Source organism: Thamnophis elegans, chromosome 9, assembly GCF_009769535.1.
Source record: "Thamnophis elegans isolate rThaEle1 chromosome 9, rThaEle1.pri, whole genome shotgun sequence".
In the NCBI taxonomy this organism is placed as follows: Eukaryota; Metazoa; Chordata; class Lepidosauria; order Squamata; family Colubridae; genus Thamnophis; species Thamnophis elegans.
The window spans coordinates 5,101,736-5,122,381 of NC_045549.1; the positions used below are offsets into that span (position 1 = coordinate 5,101,736).

At 42.7% G+C, this 20,646-nt stretch overlaps 1 protein-coding gene across 6 annotated transcripts in view; it reads left to right on the forward strand.

Annotated features, from left to right (window-relative positions):
- CTNNA2 (catenin alpha 2) overlaps positions 1 to 20,646 on the forward strand; it is a 459,621-nt gene that overhangs the window by 228,350 nt on the left and 210,625 nt on the right. Inside the window, exon 8 of one of the 6 annotated variants that reach the window (XM_032224164.1) lies at positions 639 to 653. The exons of the other annotated variants lie outside the window; for them this stretch is intronic. Within the exon in view, the coding sequence (XP_032080055.1) occupies positions 639 to 653 (15 nt within the window). The remainder of the gene's footprint in view (positions 1 to 638; positions 654 to 20,646) is intronic. 6 annotated transcript variants of the gene reach the window in all.

Sequence of the window (20,646 nt, forward strand, 5' to 3'; positions counted from 1 at the left end):
CAAGATACTAAGAGGATGGTATCAGCTTTAATAGGTTGCTGCAGATTTTCACAAGAAAGTTCTTAGATCATATCATCATCATCATCATCATCATCATCATCATCATCATCATCATCATCATCATCATCATCATAGTTGGAAGGAACCTTGGAGGTCCTCTAGTCCAGCCCCCTGGTCAAGCAGGAGACCCTATGCCATCTCAGACAAAAGGGTGTCCAGTCTCCTCTTAAAAACCCCAAGGAGGGAGACATTTGGAGAAATAAACAGTGATTAAACCAACAGAGATTCTCAAAAACATAAGCCATTGTGTACAAACTGGGTTTGCAGATGATTTTCAAATAGAAACTAATGCTCCTATGCCTTCAACCAGCATGGAATTTGTCAAGGAATTGTGTAGCAGCTGTCCAGATGAAGTCAGAGATACTAACACAAAATTTACACACACACACACACACACACACACACACACACACACACACACACAGAGAGAGAGAGAGAGAGAGAGAGAGAGAGACTAAATGATGGATGGATGGATAATAGATAGATAGATAGATGATAGATAGATGATAGATAGATAGATAGATAGATAGATAGATAGATAGATAGATAGATGATAGATAGATAAAGATAGGTGATAGATGGATGGATGGATGGTTAGATAGATGGATGGATGGATGGATGATAGATAGTGAAAGAGATAGATAGAAAGATAGATAGAAAGATAGATAGTGATATATCATTTATCTATCTTTCTCTCTCTCTCTCTCTCTGTGTGTGTGTGTAAGTATGTAGATAGATAGATAGATAGATAGATAGATAGATAGATAGATAGATAGATAGATAGATAGATAGATAGATAGATAATAGATAGGGAGGGAGGGAAGGAGGGAGATAGATGAAGATGACTACCATAACCAAGTTTTTTCACTGTCCACTTTATCTTTTATTTTTTCCAGAAATTGGCCATGCAATGCTTTGTTCTGCCAACTCTCCATTCTTGATTTTATCACATCTTTTCTGTATTCTTGTTTCGTCTGTTGGGCCTTCGGTAGATTTTTGTTCTTTACTTCGATTAATAGATGTTCTTGACCTTCTTTTAAATAATCAGCCAGTGCATGTTTTTCTTCTTCAACTATTTGCTTCACTTGTAATAATCCTCTGCCACCTGATTTTCGGGGCAGGTACAGTCTATCAGTATCACCACATGGATGTAAACTGTAGTGCATTGTCATTAGTTTCCTGGTTTTTCGGTCCAAAAGGTCCAAATCAGCTTGTGTCCAGTTAACTATACCAGCTGTGTATCTTATAACTGGTATTGCCCAGGTATTTATGGCCTTGATTGTATTTCCACCATTCAATTTAGATTTCAAAATTTTCCTAACTCTGTTTGGTGTACTCTCCCCTGACAATAGTTTTTACTTCTCCATGCTTGATGTTGCTTGTATGCAACTGCAGAATGCCTAAGTATTTGTAGGCTTCATTTTTGTTGCATTTAATTAGTTGGCCATTGGAGGAGGAGGAGGAGGAGGAGGAGGAGGAGGAGGAGGAGGAGGAGGAGGAGGAGGAGGAGGAGGAGGATTATTATACAATTGTATCACAGCGGCCAGTTGTTTCGCCAGATTTGGCATTGATTACTAGTCAGGCCCCACCCAGGGGCCTAGGACGTCATAACGTATTTTCGTAATATGCGTGCAGATCCAAGCAGTGCGGCTTTTTGCATTTGACTGATGGTGATTTTGTAAATTTTTAACTGTTTTAAATGTAATTCCAGTGCTTTTGGAATAGCACCCAGTGTGCCGATTACCACTGGAATTACCACTGCTGGTTTGTGCCATAGTCGTTGAATTTCAATTTTTAAGTCCTGGTATTTCACAATTTTTTCATGTTCCTTCTCGGCGACCCTGCTATCACCTGGTATTGCGATGTCTATGATTGTGACCTTATTTTTCTCAATCAGTGTGATGTCTGGTGTATTATGCACCAGTATTATTTATTATTATTATTATTATTATTATTATTATTATTATTATTATCTTTTGCATAATGGAATATCCAGTTGCTTTTACTAGTATCCATTCATTGGATTATACCTTTAATGCGAAATACTAAACAAAATTCAGAATTCTCTCTAAAGCAAAGAGTTTTTTATTAAAAGAAAAATGTGTAAGCGGTAAGAAAGCAATTAAAATAAATTTAGAATACTTTAATTATATAAATACAGACTGTTACTCAGGATGTAGATACATAACACATCATGTTCTAAGAGCTGCATACTAATAAGCCCCAAAACAACAACATAAATGCATATAGTTAATTTTAAATGTAAGCTAAAAATACTGTATATATAGTTTTCTCTCCTTAAACATAGTTTCATCTTTCACATTAAGAAATTACATTACATTACTAGCACCATTTGGAGGAGTTTAACGGTGCCCTTTTGAATTAGGCGATGATCGGTTTGGGTAACAATTTCTAGGTATATTTTCCCAAATGTACCCACTTAATTTTTGGGGATTTAGCAATGTGAACTAATGGTCACATCTCTAACTCCTTCCGACACTCCGAGGAGAAGAAATCTATACTGGTAGTCCTCGACTTACAACCACAATTAAGCCCAACATTTCCATTGCTGTGTGAGTTTTCCCCATTTTACGACCTTTCTTGCCACAGTTGTTAAGTGAATTACTGCAGCTGTCATGCAGTTGTTAAGTGAATCCGACTTCCCTCATTGGCTTCACTTGTTTGATGCCAGCTGGGAAGGTCACAAATGGTGAACATACGACCCCGGGCCAGTCCAACCGTCATAAATATGAGTCAGTTGCCAAGCCTCTGAGTTGTGATCCAGGGGGGATGCTGCAACGGTCGTAAGTGTGAAAAATGATAGTGTGAAAAATACAATTTCAATAATACAATAGCAGAGTTGGAAGGGACCTTGGAGGTCTTCTAGTCCAACCCCCTGCCTAGGCAGGAAACCCTATACTGTTTCAGACAAATGGCTATCCAACATCTTCTTAAAGACTTCCAGTGTTGGGGCATTCACAGCTTCTGGAGGGAAGCTGTTCCACTGATTAATTGTTCTGACTGTCAGGAAATTTCTCCTTAGTTCTAAGTTGCTTCTCTCCTTGATTAGTTTCCACCCATTGCTTCCTGTTCTACCCTCAGGTGCCTTGGAGAATAGCTTGACTCCCTCTTCTTTGGGGCAGCCCCTGAGATATTGGGATGGTCAACAGCACATAATGGTGCTGTTGTAACTTCGAATGGTCACTAAACAAACAGCGTAACTCGAGGATGACCTGTAATGATCTTTGTTGTGTAGAATCCAACTATAGAGGTCCACTCTTGATGTAGAAGTTATTTGCAGGTTGCAAAGATTTTGGGTTTGAACCTCTTTTGACGCAACAGGAAAGTTTTGTGCAAGTATGCAACTTTTGTTATAAGCAAAATAGCCTATCCTGCCCGAAGCAGCTTTTTCGGCTTCATTTGATTAGTCAAGTGCTATTTGTCTACAATTCATGATGTTTCAGAATTAAAAGGGCCTCCTCCTAAGTCTAAGAGAATTCCCCAGGCTGCCTGGGGAATTCTGGGAAATGAAGTCCACACATCTGAAGGTTGCCCTAAACCCTACAGCATTTCAGACAACAGAAGCCTTCTCGATATTGACCATTTTAAGCTTCTGCCAACAATCCCATCTTCTGGGCAGGTGTTACAACTAAAGGACTCCTACCTTTTGTTTGTTTGTTTATTTGTTTGTTTTATTTTTTAACAACTGATTGACATTTCTCTGTCTATCTGTCTGTCTATCTGTCTCTCTCTCTCTCTCCCTGCTTCCCTCAGTCACTCTGTGTCTCTGTCTCTCTCTGTGTGTGTCTCTCCCTGCCTCTCTCTCCCTCCCTCCCTCTGTCAGTGTCTCTGTGTTTCTGTGTCTCTCTCTGTGTGTGCCTCTCTCTCTCTCTCCCTCCCTCAGTCTCTCTGCTTCTGTCTCTGTCTCTCCCTCCCTGCTTCCCTCAGTCTCTCCCTCCCTCCCTTAGTGTCTATGTCTCTCTCTCTGTCTTTCCCTCCCTCCTCAGTCTCTCTATCTCTCTATGCCACTCTGTCTCTCTCTCTCCTTGCCTCCCTCAGTCTCTCAGTCTCTCTCTGTGTGTCTCTCCCTCCCTCCCATCCCTCAGTCTTTGTCTTTCTCTCTCTATCTCTCCCTCCCTCAGTCTTTCTCTCTCTCCCTCCCTCAGTCTCTCTCCCTCCCTCAGTCTCTCTGATTCTGCCTCTGTCTCTGCCTCTCTCTCCCTGCTTCCCTCAGTCTCTCCCTCCCTCCCTCCCTCCCTCTCTCAGTCTCTCTCTCTCTCTGTCTTTCCCTTCCTCCTTAGTCTCTCTGTCTCTCTCTCTCCTTGCCTCCCTCCCTCCCTCCCTCCCTCAGTCTCTCTCTGTCTCTCTCCATCTCTCCCTCCCTCCCTCAGTCTCTCTCTTCCTCCCTCCCTCAGTCTCTCAGTCTCTCTGTGTGTGTGTCTGTCTCCCCCCCCGCAGTCTCTCTCTCTCCCTCCTGGGGGGGAGGCTCTTTTCGCCCTCCCCCGGCTTCTATAAAGCCTCTGGAGCCTGGGGAGGGTGAAAAATGGCTTTAAAAAAGGCTGAACTCAGCTGACAGGGCAACGCCTCGCGTGCCATAGGTTCGCCATCCCGGGTATAGGGTCTCCTGCTCCAGCAGGGGGTTAGACTAGAAGACCTCCAAGGTCCCTTCCAGCTCTCTTATTCTGTATTCTATGTTTCTGTGATTTTGGAGGACTCCAAAGCTCTCCATTCCAATATAAACCGCCCCATTTAGCACAGGTGCTGTCTCATGGGTTGGAAAATCCCCACGGGTTGTGTCGTAGCGTTGTTATGCATTGTCGTACATAATGATTGCACTTGCACAAATTCTACCATGTCGATGCAAACAGGAAATCACATTAGCTTGTTTAAAGGGGAAGGGGGGGCAAAAAAAAGAGAGACTTGTATGTATAAAGAATAATTGATCTTTCCTTGCAGTGTAATGGATCACACACTGGTTGAATCTTATTTCCTGCAGCAAAATGTATCTAAGGAAGAGTTTTGTGTTCTACATAAAGGTCTGGAGTTTTCCCAAGAGATCTCTCTTTTTTCCCCCCCACACCGAAGTAGCAAAGAACCAGCAAAAGGCATTCGATAGCTAAGATAGCTTACACTGGTTTGTAATAAATAGCATAAACAATTTCACATTTGCAGGATAATTTCTATTAGCATCCTGTATCGGCGTTTTTCAAATGTGGCAGCTTCAAGATGGAGGGACGTAACCCTACATCCCACCACCCACCTACCCTTCAAAACCCCACCAACTCTGCTCATGTTACAGACGGAGGGAGGCTACAGATGGCAATGTCTCGGAGTTGACAATGGATCTGTCAATCCATACCAGGTCTTACTGCTTCAAAAGAAGCAGGAAATGTTGAAATGGTTATTAGTATTAACAAAGAATCCTAGGTTTTGTTTAGAATGTGAATAATAAGAAATCTCTAGTCTAAAGACTTAAGGGAGGGAGGGAGGAGGGAATAAATAGCAATGGGATTTAGACTTATATACTGCTTCACAGTGCTTTACATCCCCTCTCTAAGTGGTTTCCAGATTCAGCATATTACAACCCCCCCCCCCAAACTATCTGGGTCTTCATTTCATCGACCTCGAAAGGATGGAAGGCTGAGTCAATGTTGAACCGTTTGGGATCGAACTGCTGGCAGTGGGCAGAATTAGCCTGCAATACTGTACTCTAACCACTGCGTCACCACGGCTCCTCAGTAACTCTACAGATAACATCAAGAGCACTTATATACCACTTCATAGTGCTTTACGCCCTTCTTTAAGCAGTTTACAGAATCAGCTCGTTGCCCCCAACAATCTGGGTCTTCCTTTTACTGACCTCGGAAGGATGCAAGAGAGAGGGGGGGAGAGAGGGAGAGAGAGAGAGGGAGGGATAGGGGAGAGAGAGAAAGAGAAAAGAAAGAAAGAAAAAGAAAGAGAGAGAAAAAGAAAAAGGAAGGAAGGAAGGAAGAAAAAATAAGGAAAGAAAGAAAGAAGATAAAGAGAGAGAGAGAAAGGAGAGAGAGAGAGAGAATGAAAGAAAGAAGAAAGAAGAAAGAAAGAAGGAGAATTACTTTTTCTGGAAATATAAAAGGCAGGTGAAAATGTAAACTTGGAGGATTTTAAATCAGAAATAGGATGAATTAGACTCATGGTTTTTCTGGAGTGATTCTCAGGCCTTCTGGAATGATTACTTGATTGTTCTCAAGAACTTCTCATATTTGTGAATCAGAGCCCAACTCCCTTTCCTGGGTGCCCCAACACTTAGATGGTTCATGAGAACGGATCAGCGCCTAGAAAGCTAACTCACCCAAGTGTTTAATGTGGCAAGACAAGTAAGCAGTGTGAGTAGTCAAATGCACAAAACTGAAAATAACATAACACCTCCCAAGTGCAGTTACCAATTGGGACTTTACATGTGCTGTGCTAAGTGGAGCTGTGATCCCACACAAGGAGCCTAATAAGAAGGAAAAAAATGCAAATAAGAAATAAAGTGATAAATATCTAAAATAGGATTGCATCAGACTGCAGATCTACAAGCTCCCAACTCTTCAGTACTTAGAGTTTTCTGTAGAGCAGTGTTTCTCAACCTCGGCAACTTGAAGATGTCCGGACTTCAACTCCCAGAATTCCCCAGCCAGCGAATGCTGGCTGGGGAATTCTGGGAATTGAAGTCCGGACATCTTCAAGTTGCCAAGGTTGAGAAACACTGCTGTAGAAAACCATCCTACTCTATAAAGTTTGGGCTAAGAGTTGTTATTGTGATGTACGGGACACCCAGTAAATTCATTTTGGATGAAAATTTGAATGCAAAAGAGACAAACAAATGCAACCATAAGCATTCTAGTATGCAGCAGCGCCCACGATATTGGCTTCCCATTTTTTTTTCTGGGTACAATTCAAGATGCTGGTCCTCAGCATCTTTAAATCTCTCTACGGCACTGACTCCTTTTTCCTAAGGACATCCACCCATTCTATCAGGTCATGTAGTGTGAGCACCAGAGGTGGGTTCCTACTGGTTTGAACCGGTTCGATCGAGTAGGTAAGTAACTCAGCCCGATCATGCGCCCGAACTGATTTGATCTTGTTTTTTGCTTCTGCACATGCGCCCGAAGGACTTCCCCTGAGTGAACTGGCAGCAACAGAAGCCAAAACCCACCCATGGTGAGCACGCTCCTAGCCCCTTCCTCTAAATATTGCCTTCTGATGGGAGCTAGGAAGGGTGCCTTCTCCGTGCCAGGCCCTCCCCTGTGGAACTCTTTGCCACATGGACTTCGGTACTCCTCCGCCCTTCTAGCTTTCTCTGACGCTTAGAAGGCCTGAGTTTCCCCCCTGAGATAAGATTAGATCCATGCACGTCAGAAATTACCCTTGGCATCAGGACTTTGTTGTTTTTAATTTATTTTTTATTTCTTTTATTTGTTTGTCAGACATGCACGATAGTTAACTTTCTAGGCGCTGATCCGTTCTCATGAACCATCTAAGTGTTGGGGCACCCAGGAAAAGGAGTTGGGCTCTGACTCACAAATCTGAGAAGTTCTTGAGAACAATCAAGTAATCATTCCAGAAGGTCTGAGAATCACTCCAGAAAAACCATGAGTCTAATTCATCCTATTTCTGATTTAAAATCCTCCAACTTTACATTTTCATCTGCCTTTTATATTTCCAGAAAAAGTAATTCTCCTTCTTTCTTTCTTCTTTCTTCTTTCTTTCGTTCTCTCTCTCTCTCTCTCCTTTCTCTCTCTCTCTTTATCTTCTTTCTTTCTTTCCTTATTTTTCTTCCTTCCTTCCTTCCTTTTTCTTTCTTTCTTTCTCTCTCTTTTTCTTTCTTTCTTTTCTCTTTCTCTTTCTCTCTCTCTCCCTCCCTCCCTCCCTCTCCCTCCCTCCCCCCCCTCTCTTACATCCTTCCGAGGTCAGTAAAAGGAGGACCCAGATTGTTGGGGGCAACAAGGTATAAGTATAAACATGGACATGAACGATGGAAATGAATACAAATAAATGGGGGGAGTAGGACAGGGACGGAAGGCACACTGGTGCGCTTATGCACGCCCCCTTTACGGACCTCTCAGGAATGGGGCGAGGTCCACGGTAGACAGTTTGAGGTTGAAGCTGTTTGAGGGTTTGAGGATGTAACAATGGAGTCAGGCGATTCTAGGCGTTGACCACTCTGTTGCTGAAGTCGTATTTTCCGCAATCGAGTTTGGAGCAAATTTACCTTGAGTTTGTATCTATTGTTTGCCCGTGTATTATTGGCGTTGAAGCTGAAGTGGTCTTTGACAGGTAGGACGTTGTAGCAGACAATTTTATGTACTAATGTTTTGATGTTTTTAGTTTATAGTTTTAATATGATTTTGTATGTTGTTTTAACTTGCGATTGGGAACCGCACAGAATCCGTTAGAAGATGGGCAACTATATGAATGTTTTGGATGGACGGACATACAGACAGATATAGTTAGATAGATATAAATAAATGGATGGACGGATAGACAACTAGAAATAGATAGATAGATAGATAGATAGATAGATAGATAGATAGATAGATAGATAATAGATAGATAGATAGATAGATAGATAGATAGATAGATAGATAGATAGATGATAGATAGATAGATAGATAGATAGATAGATAGATGATAGATAGATAGATAGATAGATAGATGATAGATAGATAGATAGATAGATAGATAGATAGATAGATAGATAGATAGATAGATGATAGACAGACAGACAGAATGGATTGGTGGGGTGGATTGATGGATGGGCTGGATAGATAGATAGACAGACAGACAGAGAGACAAATAGATAGATTGGATGGATGGACGGATGGATGGACGGACAGACAGATAGATCAGATGGATGGATGAGCAGACGGATGGCTAGATGGACAGATAGATAAAGAGAGAGAACAGATAGATAGACAGACAGATGGAGATGGATGCATGCATGCATGCATGCATGGAAAGATGGATGGATGGATGGATGGATGGTTAGATGTCTGCTTAATTTGATGAGACAACGTTTTCCAAGTTTGCATGTGGTATTATGACACCTCTGCAACCCAGTTAAAAAAACCCAGTTATTGGTCATAAGTCACTTTTTTAAGTCACTAAATGAACTGTTGTAAGTCGAGGACTACAAACTGTACAGCATCTGTACAGTTTGGTCTCAAACTTTTAGATCAGTTTGGTACTTCACAAAATAATACTTTTTGGTGATAGGGTAATTGGTGGAAATTAAATTGATGGACGTTTTGGGTTGGAAAAATGCATTACAAGTGTGAAAAGCTTTTTACATGTTAGCTGTTGTTATATTTTTCTTTTGGTTTAGCTCAGTTGACTGGCATCTAATGAAGTTTTCTTTTTCTTCGTAAGCATATAAAAAATTAACCGATTGTCAAGGATGCCTCTGGTATCTCTGAGTAGCAAGTGTTTTCTCCTTTCTATATATGACTTGATCTGAAAAATGGTAGTGTGTGTGGTCTTAGCACTACATTTTTTATGAACATAACTGATTTTTTTTAAAGATTCTATGACCTACTTATCCCTCCAAATTGATTCACTAGATACAGAGAACCCAAAGCCCCACGGATGATATATGGGGGTGGAAATGGATGTTTTACGTCTTCCAAATGACATCCAAAATTAAAGATGACCATCACATCCTGTAGGAATCGAAGAGAGCTCAGAAGAAACTTCAGGGTCTTAAGAAGGTGTGCCAAAATCTGCCTCAAGACCTGGTTATAACTCTCTAGTTTACAGAATATATTGCCAAATTTCCCTGCTAATATTTGGACTAGAAGACTTCCAAGGTCCATTCCAACTCTGTTACACCTGGCTGGGAGCTGGAGTTCATTTTCATCTCCATGTGACGGTTCCACCACAAATGCGCGTACAACAAAAGCGTGTGTGACTAAACCGCGGTGACAAAACCGCGCCGTCAAAACCGCGGAGACGAATGAGCGCTGAAGCGCGCCGACAACAGCGCGCCGACAGAAGCGCGCTGTAACATAACCCTAAACCTAACCCTAAACCTAAACCTAAACCTAACCCTAAACCTAAACCTAACCCTAACCCTAACCCTAAACCTAACCCTAAACCCAACTCTAAACCCAACCCTAAACCTAACCCTAAACCTAACCCTAAACCTAACCCTAAACCTTACCTTAACTTAAATCGCGCTTCTGTCAGCGCACTGTTGTCGGCGCACTGTTGTCGGCGCGCTTTTGACATCGCGGTTTTAGCGCCGTGGTTTTGTCGGCCCGCTTTTGACATTCGTGGTTATGTCGTGCCACACCATGTGACGATGTGATTGTGGGGAGACATCACCTCTCAGACATTCCCTGAAGAACATCAACTCCATCTGGTGACTTCCCAAGCGTATCTTTTCATCAATTCTTTTATTGGCCTGATTTCTGGGCTTCCTAGTCCACTTTAATTTATCTAAGTTACTCGCAGGATTTGCACCTCGCCTGGTTTACTGATCCACAGGCATCAGAAACGAGAGTGAGAATATATCCTTTGAGTACAAGCACCATAAACAATGGTTTTTCTTTGGCTCATGTTTTCTAAATGATATCTATCCATCAGCGTCCACCAAGATGAAACCTCAGCAGCCAGTTTGGACTGGTTCGGGTGAACCGGTGGCTCCGACGAACAGCTGGGAGCAAACCGGTTCGCCTCCCTCCTCTGCACTTTACTTATCTATATCCTCTCAGCTGATTCGCGCGGCAGAGCACCAAACCAGTTGTTCAACTGGCAGGATCCCACCACGGCTCAGCGGTGATTTTAATTTCCCTTTGTGGCTGGCAACAGACAAACCCTGGCCTTTAATTTCCAAATTCAATGGGCCACGTTACGTCTTACGAAAGAAGAATTAAAAATTGCACGAACGTTGATGCCAAGTTAGTTATTTCTTGGATTTGTTTTAACTTCTGGAGCACCGCTGGCTTTCGATGCGCCATCCCTCCGAAAGTGGGGTTTCATAGAGAGAGAATTTCAGAGGAATTGCGAGATAGTCCCTTACGATTAGCATGGGGGCCCTTTCGTTCTCCCCGCGAGAAATAAAATACTAATTTTCAGCCCTCGAGGGTGCCAAGGTCTATGTAAGTGCTATCCACTTTCACATCGTTGCTTCATTAACACATTGAAAGTGCGATTCTCCATAAGCTACATATTTGCTCATTCAGATGCCCTCTTTATTTAGACAAGGTGCCAACTGTGCATCCATTCACATAGGTAAAAGGGTTTTGAGTTGTTGTTGTTGTTTTTATCACCAACAAGCTTCCAAGATACAATTGCAGGTGCAAGCATGTGGTTATAAAAATCTTGTGAAAGCAGTGACCTACGTGTAAATTAAGGAGTGGTAATTGGATCGCTGTCATCGTCATTATTATTATTATTATTATTATTATCATCATTTTTAAATTATAGGCTGTTCTGATTTTCCACCATCTTGCATTGGGACCCCCCACCAAACACAGGACAAGTGGCCTATTAAAAATGCCCCCCTACCTGCATCATTTAAATGTTCTTTTTTAGACAGTCTCCTGTCAAACTTCCCTGCTTGTCTAGGTGGGAGTCAGATTTGCTCACGATAAATCGGGAGGTGGACAGAAAACAGTGGGGAATCTTAACTCTGACACAGAATAGCACCCCCTCTCATGTAGGAGGTAAAATGTTCTCTCTTGGTTTTGGGTGGACAGTAGCAGGTTCATATGTGCGAGTTGTTCCTGACTCTAGGGGGCGGTGCTCATCTCCGTTTCAAAGCCGAAGAGCCGGCGCTGTCCGAAGACGTCTCGGTGGTCATGTGGCCGGCATGACTCAGTGCCGAAGGAGCACGGGGAGCGCTGTTCCCTTCCCACCAAAGGTGGTTCCTATTTTTCTACTTGCATTTTTTCCGTGCTAGGTTGGCAGAAGCTGGGACAAGTAACGGGAGCTCACTCCGTTACATGACGCTAGGGATTCGAACCGCCAAACTGCCAACCTTTCTGATCAATAAGCTCAGCATCTTAGCCATTGCATCCCTTCAGTAGCCACCTTAACGCCTTTTGCTGTTTTTAAAACCAGCAACATGAAAGCCGCACGAACAATCACATCTAAGGTGTTCTGATTAAGGTTTAAGAGCTTAATGGGGTAAATTCTAGATTTCAGGGTGAATGGGCTCTTTCGCTAATGGAAGTATTCACACTACCATTGGAAGTTTAATGGACATGAAAGAGACGATTTGGTCTGGGGCTTAAGGCACCAGGCTAGAAAGCAGGAGACCGCGAGTTCTAGTTTTGTATTATCCATGAAAGCCAGCTGGATGACTTGAGGCCAGAATCGGGGATTCTGGGAAGCCAACATGGTGACTTTGGGCCTATCACCAGGAGACAGTAAATTCTAGCAGTGGTGGGTTTCAAATTTTTTTAGAACCTCTTCTGTAGGTGTGGCCTGCTTTGTGGGAGTGGCTTGCTGGCCATGTGACTGGGTGGCAGTGATTTGCCAGCCAGGTGACTGAGTGGGAGTGGCTTGGCAGTCATGTGACTGGATGGGCGTGGTCAACTTTTAAAATGTGGTGAAACTCACTTAACAACGCTCTTGCTTAGCAACCAAAATGTTGGCTCAGAAACTCTGGCATTTGAAGCATGCAAATCTTAAAGCTGTCAAGTTTCAAGACCTTTGCACCCCTAACCCTTTAGAAAAAAACCCAGGGGTGTTCAAACCTGACAGCTTTAAGACTTGTGGACTTCAACTCCCAGAATTCCTCCTCCAGTCATGTTGGCTCAGGAACTCTGGCATTGAAGTGTGCCAGTCTTAAAGCTGTCAAGTTACAAGACCTTTGCACCCCTAACCCTTTAGAAAAAAAATACCCCGGGGATGTTCAAACTTGACAGCTTTAAGACTTGTGGACTTCAACTCCCAGAATTCCTCCTCCAGTCATGTTGGCTCAGGAACTCTGGCATTGAAGTGTGCCAGTCTTAAAGCTGTCAAGTTACAAGACCTTTGCACCCCTAACCCTTTAGAAAAAAAATACCCCGGGGATGTTCAAACTTGACAGCTTTAAGACTTGTGGACTTCAACTCCCAGAATTCCTCCTCTCGCTCTTCATCTTGATGATGTGAGGACGGGCGGGGGGAGGGAGGGAGCTGGAACCGGTTCTAAACGGCATTGTGGATTTGTGGAACTGGCAGGAACCCACCCTTGAGCTTTAGTCAGGAAAGCCGGTTGGGTTTCTTTGGGCCAATGGCCAGGAGACTCTGGGTTCTAATCCCGCCTTGGGCATGAAAGCCAGCTGGGTGACCCTGAGCCAATCATCAGGGGATTCTGAGTTCTAATCCCGCTTTAGACATGAAAGCCAGCTGAATGACTTTGGGATCATCCCTCTCTCTCATCCCAACTCAACTCAGCTCAACTCAGAGACTTGTCATTGTGGGGAAAATAGAAAGAGGGAAGTTTAATGGATATGCTTGCCACCTGGAGATTTGCAAAAATATTTTTTTCACAGGATAAAAATAAAATAAAATAAAATGAAGTTTCTATACAGGCATGCAGAAGTAGCTCAAAAGGCAGCCTAAATCTATACTCCACTGTTTTAGGCTTCTTAGAAGCTATTCGTGATCTCCATGTCGCTCATCTCAAAACATGGCGGCCTCAGGTTTTAATGCATACTGATGCAGGTATGCCAAACTGTTTTCATAATTATATAGGGTGTTATTTTTCCCCCTTCTTTCTCTGGGATTGTTCTGGAAACTGTAATTGTGTGGCGTCTGGGATGAACCACAATGGTGATTTATTTTATTTTTGGAGGGTGCAACTTTGTTCTCTGTGGTTCCCCGAACGAGAGCTTTGTTCTTCTAACAATTTCGGAGGCGATTTGGAATTTGCTACCCAGTCCTGCTGTATTCTGTGGGTTTCTTCAGGTCTCCGTGACTCAAATCGCACAACAAAGGCAACTTTTGTGAAGGATGAAAACGTTTCTTGACTCCCGACATCTGTGTGTGTCTGTGTGTTTGTGTCTGTGTGGCTATTTCCATGCATTGTTCTGCTCTCCATCCATTTTTCTCCTTTTCTTAATGTCTTTTTCAGAGGTAGTCTCGAAAGCAAGCCAAAGGTGTGTGCATTTTGCACGACACAGATCAATCTCTACCCTTTTTTTCATTATTCCATTGATTTTGGAACAATAAAAAGGGCACGTGTTCAAAATCAAAAGCGAATGTATTCTTTTCAAACTGGGCACCAGCCAGATTTCTCCAGGACTATTATTATTCCACCACACAACCCCACCCCCACCCCCCCAAAAAAAACCCACAGAGGTTTGAAATCAAGCTTGGATGATCAAGAATTTAGTCTTACTTTTGGCTTGTAGTCAGCTTACGGTAAGCTCACAGAAATCCTGATTTACTGCACTGGTCATGTAAATTATTCCAGAAAGTAGCTTTCAGTGGTGAGAAGAAGTGGAATGCATATATTCAGCTTCACTATTATTCCTACGCGTGGTCTTCATGGTGAGAAGCCTCCTGAAATAAGAAGTGCAAATAAATGTTGACAGTGGATTGACTTATGCATCAGCACATTGCTAGGTGGCTGGCGCATTGGCCAAACTCACTGAAATGCCAAACACATTGATTGCTTTGGGGGGAGGGGGGGATATCAATGTCCGATAAGCTAATTCTAGACTGAATGCTGGTTTAATTTATGGTCATTGCATGATGCTCTTTATCTTGGGCAAAAGATGCAACCTTAAGGCTTTTGTTCCATTCCACCCAGGAGATAGATAGATGATAGATAGATAGATAGATAGATAGATAGATAGATAGATAGATAGATAGATAGACAGACAGACAGACAGACAGACAGACAGACAGACAGACAGACAGACAGACAGACTGACTGACTGACTGACTGACTGACTGACTGACTGACTGACTAGGTAGATAGATGGACAGACTAGATGGATGGATGAATGGATGGACATACTAGGTAGGTAGGTAGGTAGGTAGGTAGGTAGGTAGGTAGGTAGGTAGATGGATAAATGGATAGACAGATAGACTAGATGGATAGACGGACAGACTGGATGGATGGATGGATGGAGAGACTAGGTAGGTAGGTAGATGGATAAATGGATAGACAGATAGACTAGATGGATAGACGGACAGACTGGATGGATGGATGGATGGATGGATGGATGGATGGATGGATGGAGAGACTAGGTAGGTAGGTAGATGGATAAATGGATAAACAGATAGACTAGGCGGATAGACAGGCAGACTGGATGGATGGATGGATGGATGGATGGATGGATGGATGGATGGATGGACATACTAGGTAGGTAGGTAGGTAGGTAGGTAGGTAGGTAGGTAGATATATAGATGGATAAATGGATAGACAGATAATCTAGGTGGATAGATGGACAGACTGGATGGATGGATGGATGGATGGACAAAAAGACTAGATGGATAAACGGACAGACTGGATAGATGGATGGATGGATGGATGGATGGATGGATGGATGGATGGATGGATGGATCAGGGCTATTTAATTACTATGTATATCCTTTTAAGATATGTTAAAGGTTTAGATTAATGTGAAAGCCATAAAGATGTGGAGACTATAGAAATGCTGCAGAGAAGAGCAACAAAGATAGGGTGCTGGAGGCTAAAGCATAGGAAGAACGGTTGCAGGAATTGAGTATCTCTAGTCTAATAAAGGAAAGCACTAGGGGTGACATGATAGCAAGTTTCCAGTGTTTAAGCATTTGTCACAAAGAAGTGGTCAACCTATTTTCCAAAGCACCTGAGGGCAGGAGACAAGAAGCCATGGATGGAAGCCATCAAGGAGCGGAGCAACCTAGAACGGAGAAGAAATTTCCTGACAGTGAGGACAATTAATCAGTGGAACAACTTGCCTCCAGAAGTTGTGGGTGCTCCATCAGTGGAGGTTTTTAAGAAGAAACTGGACAGCCATAAAACCAGAATGATATATACGGCCTCCTGTTTAAATCATAAGTCACTTTTTTCAGTGCCGTTGTAACTCTGAATGGTCACTGAATGAACTGTTGTAAGTCGAGGACTAGCTGTAGCTCAATACACAAGTAAGGCACAATTACATTAAACGTGTCCCCCGAGTTTCTGCCCCATTTAGATATTTTCACCAACGGGATTGCGTAATATTCCACCGTCTGCCCTCTGATTCACGCTGCCGTAATAGACCGAGTGCAGAAACCGTAATTAGAAAATGCAGTCTACGATATCTGAGCTCCAGTACAGAAGATCAAAAGTGGGAACGTCTTGCTTCAAGCTCTCTTGGGAATACATTTTTGTTGAAGTCAGCCATCTATGGAAGCGGTGGAGAGAGGGGGAAAATAAAATAAAATAAAATAAAAAGTCAATATATTTGCAACATTAGAACCGGAGGTTTATCAAAACAGTTGCTGTTCTCCTTTTTTTTTTTTTTTTTTAAATTTCCCCTCTCCTAAAACATTTTTTATATATATAAATGTCATGGTAACCAGAAAGAGAAGGCGAAAAAAAATAATAAAAAGAAGTGAGTCATAAGTTAAACTTCTCCTAAACTGGCTGTAATGGAGACAGAGAGCTTTCAGAATGGACTCATTTTTAATATGGCTTTTTTCTTACTTAGGAATGGATTCCATTCATCGGGGAAAGGGAAAGGGAGGTCTTGAAGAAGCTACTTTAGGAATTAAACAGAGGTCTCTAAACTTGGCCACTTTAAGACCTATGGACTTCAATCCCCAGAAGTACATAGTCAGCCATGCTAGCTAGGGAATTCTGGGATTTGAAGTCCATAGGTCTTAAAGTGGCCACGTTTAGAGATGCTAGCTGAGGAATTCTGGGAGTTACGTCCACAAGTCTTAAAATGGCCAGGTTTAGACATGCTAGCTAGGGAATTCTGGGAATTGACGTCCACAGGTCTTTAAAATGGCTAAGTTTGGAAATGCTGGCTGGGGGATTATGGGAGTTGAAGTCCGCAAGTCTTTAACATTGGCAAGTTTGGAGATGCTAGCTAGGGAATTCTGGGAATTAAAGTCCACAGGTCTTTAAAATGGCTAAGTTTGGAAATGCTTGCTGGGGAATTCTGGGAGTTGAAGTCCACAAGTCTTTAAAATTGGCAAGTTTGGAGATGCTACCTAGGGAATTCTGGGAATTGAAGTCCACGGGTCTTTAAAATGGCCAAGTTTGGACATGCTAGCTAGGGAATTCTGGGAATTGAAGTCCACAGGTCTTTAAAATGGCCAAGTTTAGACATGCTAGCTAGGGAATTCTGGGAATTGAAGTCCACAAGTCTTTAAAATGGCTAAGTTTGGAAATGCTGGCTGGGGAATTCTGGGAATTGAAGTCCACAAGTCTTTAAAAGGGCTAAGTTTGGAGATGCTGACTGGAGGATTATGGGAGTTGAAGTCCACGTGTCTTAAAGAGGCCAACTTTGGAGACCCCTGATGTAAAGGAAACTTTGCCCCCTAACATTCTTTTATTTTCAGTGACGATCCACGATCCACTTGTAGTTTGTGATCAGGCCATCAGTCATCTGCTGATGTCTTTTCATCGCCTCTCATGCTGAAATTTTCTCAGTCCTGCTCAGGAATGATGATTTCTGTGATGCTGAAAATTGGCTTGTACGATCCTGATGCCATTTCCCCCTGCACCTCCCAGGAGAATCAAAGTTGTTTAAAGAAGTTTTGACTTTTTGTTTTGTGGTTCGGTTTTAATGTCTGTGGCTTTAATGTCTTCATAATCTTCCGCAAGTCATCATCTCAATGGGTTTTTCCATGAATTAAGCCACTCGGTCGGTTTTTTAAGGGACCGTAAAAAGAAAAGTATAGTAAGAATCAGGTCAAGGGTTTAATATTAAAACTCTTCGGTGGCCTTGATTTGATTCCATCTCTTGAACGACTTTTGTTCCGCTTTTCAGTTTGAGTTCGTACTGCCTTTGTCTCTCAAGCAGTAAGAGAGAGGTAGGCATTTTTTTAAATACTTTTTTATTTTCCATTTTCATAACATATAATCACATGTATACTATTACATAGCCAATATTCTATTGTATTAAGTAGTAATTACATCAGTTCCTCTTGTCATCAACGCCAGGAAAGATAAAAACCCAATATTAGCTCTTCTGCTCTCCATACACCTCTTTCTTCTACCTCTCTCCTACCTCCTTCCTTCCCTCCATCATCCTTTTCTACTCTACTTCCCCTTCCTTTCTCCTTCTCCTCTCTCTTCATTCCACTCCTCCTTATCCTCCTCATCTTCCCCCCTTACCCAAGAGAGGTAGGCATTTTGTCTACTTGCCACGAGTGTTTGTGGCTTCTGAAATCGTAGTTACAAGAAGGAGATCAGGTACAAGTGTTAAAAGGGCTAATACAGACGTAACTTAGAGATCTGGGGGTGGGAAATCTTACTTCATGTTATTCACTATTCTTTTAAAGTAGTCCTAATCATCTTACACAGTCATCTTACTCTACGAGTGGCACAAAGAGCCATGGAAAGGTACATATGTGGCATCACAAGACAAGATCAACCTTATTCCATCCCTGGGCAAATGTTTGCCCAATCTTTCCTTGAGAACCTCCAGTGACTGGAGCACCCACATCTTCTGGAGGCAACTCATTCTACTGCTTCATTGTCAGGAAATTCTTCCTTATCTCCAGGTTGGATCTCCCTCTGACGGGCTTCCACTTGTTGCTTCTTTAACCTATATCTAGATTGCATTATATCTTTACATTTTAGAAGAATGGAAAGGGATGGAATGGAATGGAGTGCAGTAGAATAGAATAGAATAGCTTAGAATAGAATAGAACAGAACAGAATAGAATAATGAATGGAATGGAATGGAATGGAAAAGAGTGGAGTGGAATGGAATGGAACGGAACAGAGTAGGATGGGATAGGATAGAGTAGAATAAAATGGAATGGATTGGATTGGAATGGAATGGATTAGAATTAGAATGGAATGGAGTGCAGTGCAGTAGAGTAGAATAGAATAGAATAGAATAGAATAGAATAATGAATGGAATAGAATGGAATGGAACAGAATAGAGTAGAGTAGAATAGAATGGAATGGATTGGAATTGAATGCAGTGCAGTGCAGTAGACTAGACTAGACTAGACTGGAAGAGAATAGAATAGAATAATGAATGGAATAGAATGGAATGGAACGGAATAGAGTAGAACAGAATAGAATGGATTGGATTGGAATGGAATAAAATTAGAATGGAATCGAATGGAATGGAATTACAATTGCAATGGAATGAATTAGAATGGAATAGAATAGAATAGAATAGAATAAAGCAGAGTTAGAAGGGACCTTGGCGGTCTTCCAGTCTAACCCCCTGCTTATGCAAGAAACCCTATACCATTTCCGACAAATGATTGCCCAGTTTCTTCTTAAAAGCCTCCAGTGTTGGAGCACCCACAACTTGATTGAATAAATTGATTGTTCTAACTATCAGGGAATTTCTCCTTAGTTCTAGGTTGCTTCTCTCCTTGATTAGTGAGAAGCAACCTAGAACTAAGGAGAAATTTCCAGACGGTTAGAACAATTAACCCGGGGAACCACTTGCCTCCAGAAGTTGTGGATGCTCAATATTGGAAGTTTTTAAAGAAGAGATTGGACATCCATTTGTCTGAAATGGTATATTGGATAATGCATTTATCAATCTATGAATAGGATGGGCCGGAATGTGCCCGTTGAAATAAAACACAATTGACCGGCAGCTACTGTATCTCTTTATCTGAATGGGCAAATATCCAGGTATGTTTTATATATGAATGCACAGACTCAATATCACATTGGCGAACATGAGGCAGAATGAATGTTGAATGTTGAATGTTGATTTTATTTATATGCCGCCCTTTTCCCCCGAAGGGGACTCAGGGCGGCTCACAACTCAAAACCAGGGAAAGGGGGGTTACAGACAAAGTTAAAAACAACACAAAACAATACATGGTTTAAAACACATAACAGTCATACCATTCGAGACGGGGGCAACGGTTCTTTAGCCCCAGGCCTGTCGGAACAGCCAGGTTTTAAGGGCTTTGCGGAAGGCCTGGAGGGTGGTGAGGGTTCAAATCTCCACGGGGAGTTCATTTCAGAGGGTCGGAGCAGCCACAGAGAAGGCTCTCCTCCAGGTAGTCGCCAGTCGACACTGGCCGGCGGATGGAATTCGGAGGAGGCCTAATCTGTGGGATCTAATGGGTCTTTGGGAGGTAATTGGCAGCAGGCGGTCTCTCAAGTACCTAGGTCCAATACCATGAAGGGCTTTATAAGTGACGACTAGCGCCTTGAAGCGTATCCGGAGACCAATAGGCAGCCAGTGCAGCTCGCGGAGGATAGGTGTTACGTGGGTGAACCGAGGTGCACCCACGATCGCTCGCGCGGCTGCATTCTGGACAAGCTGAAGTCGCCGAATGCTCTTCAAGGGCTGCCCCATGTAGAGCACGTTGCAGTAGTCCAGTCTGGAGGTCACAAGGGCGCGAGTGACTGTTGTGAGGGCCTCCCGGTTCAGGTAGGGACGCAACTGGTGCACCAGGCGAACCTGGGCAAATGCCCCCCTGGTCTCAGCTGACA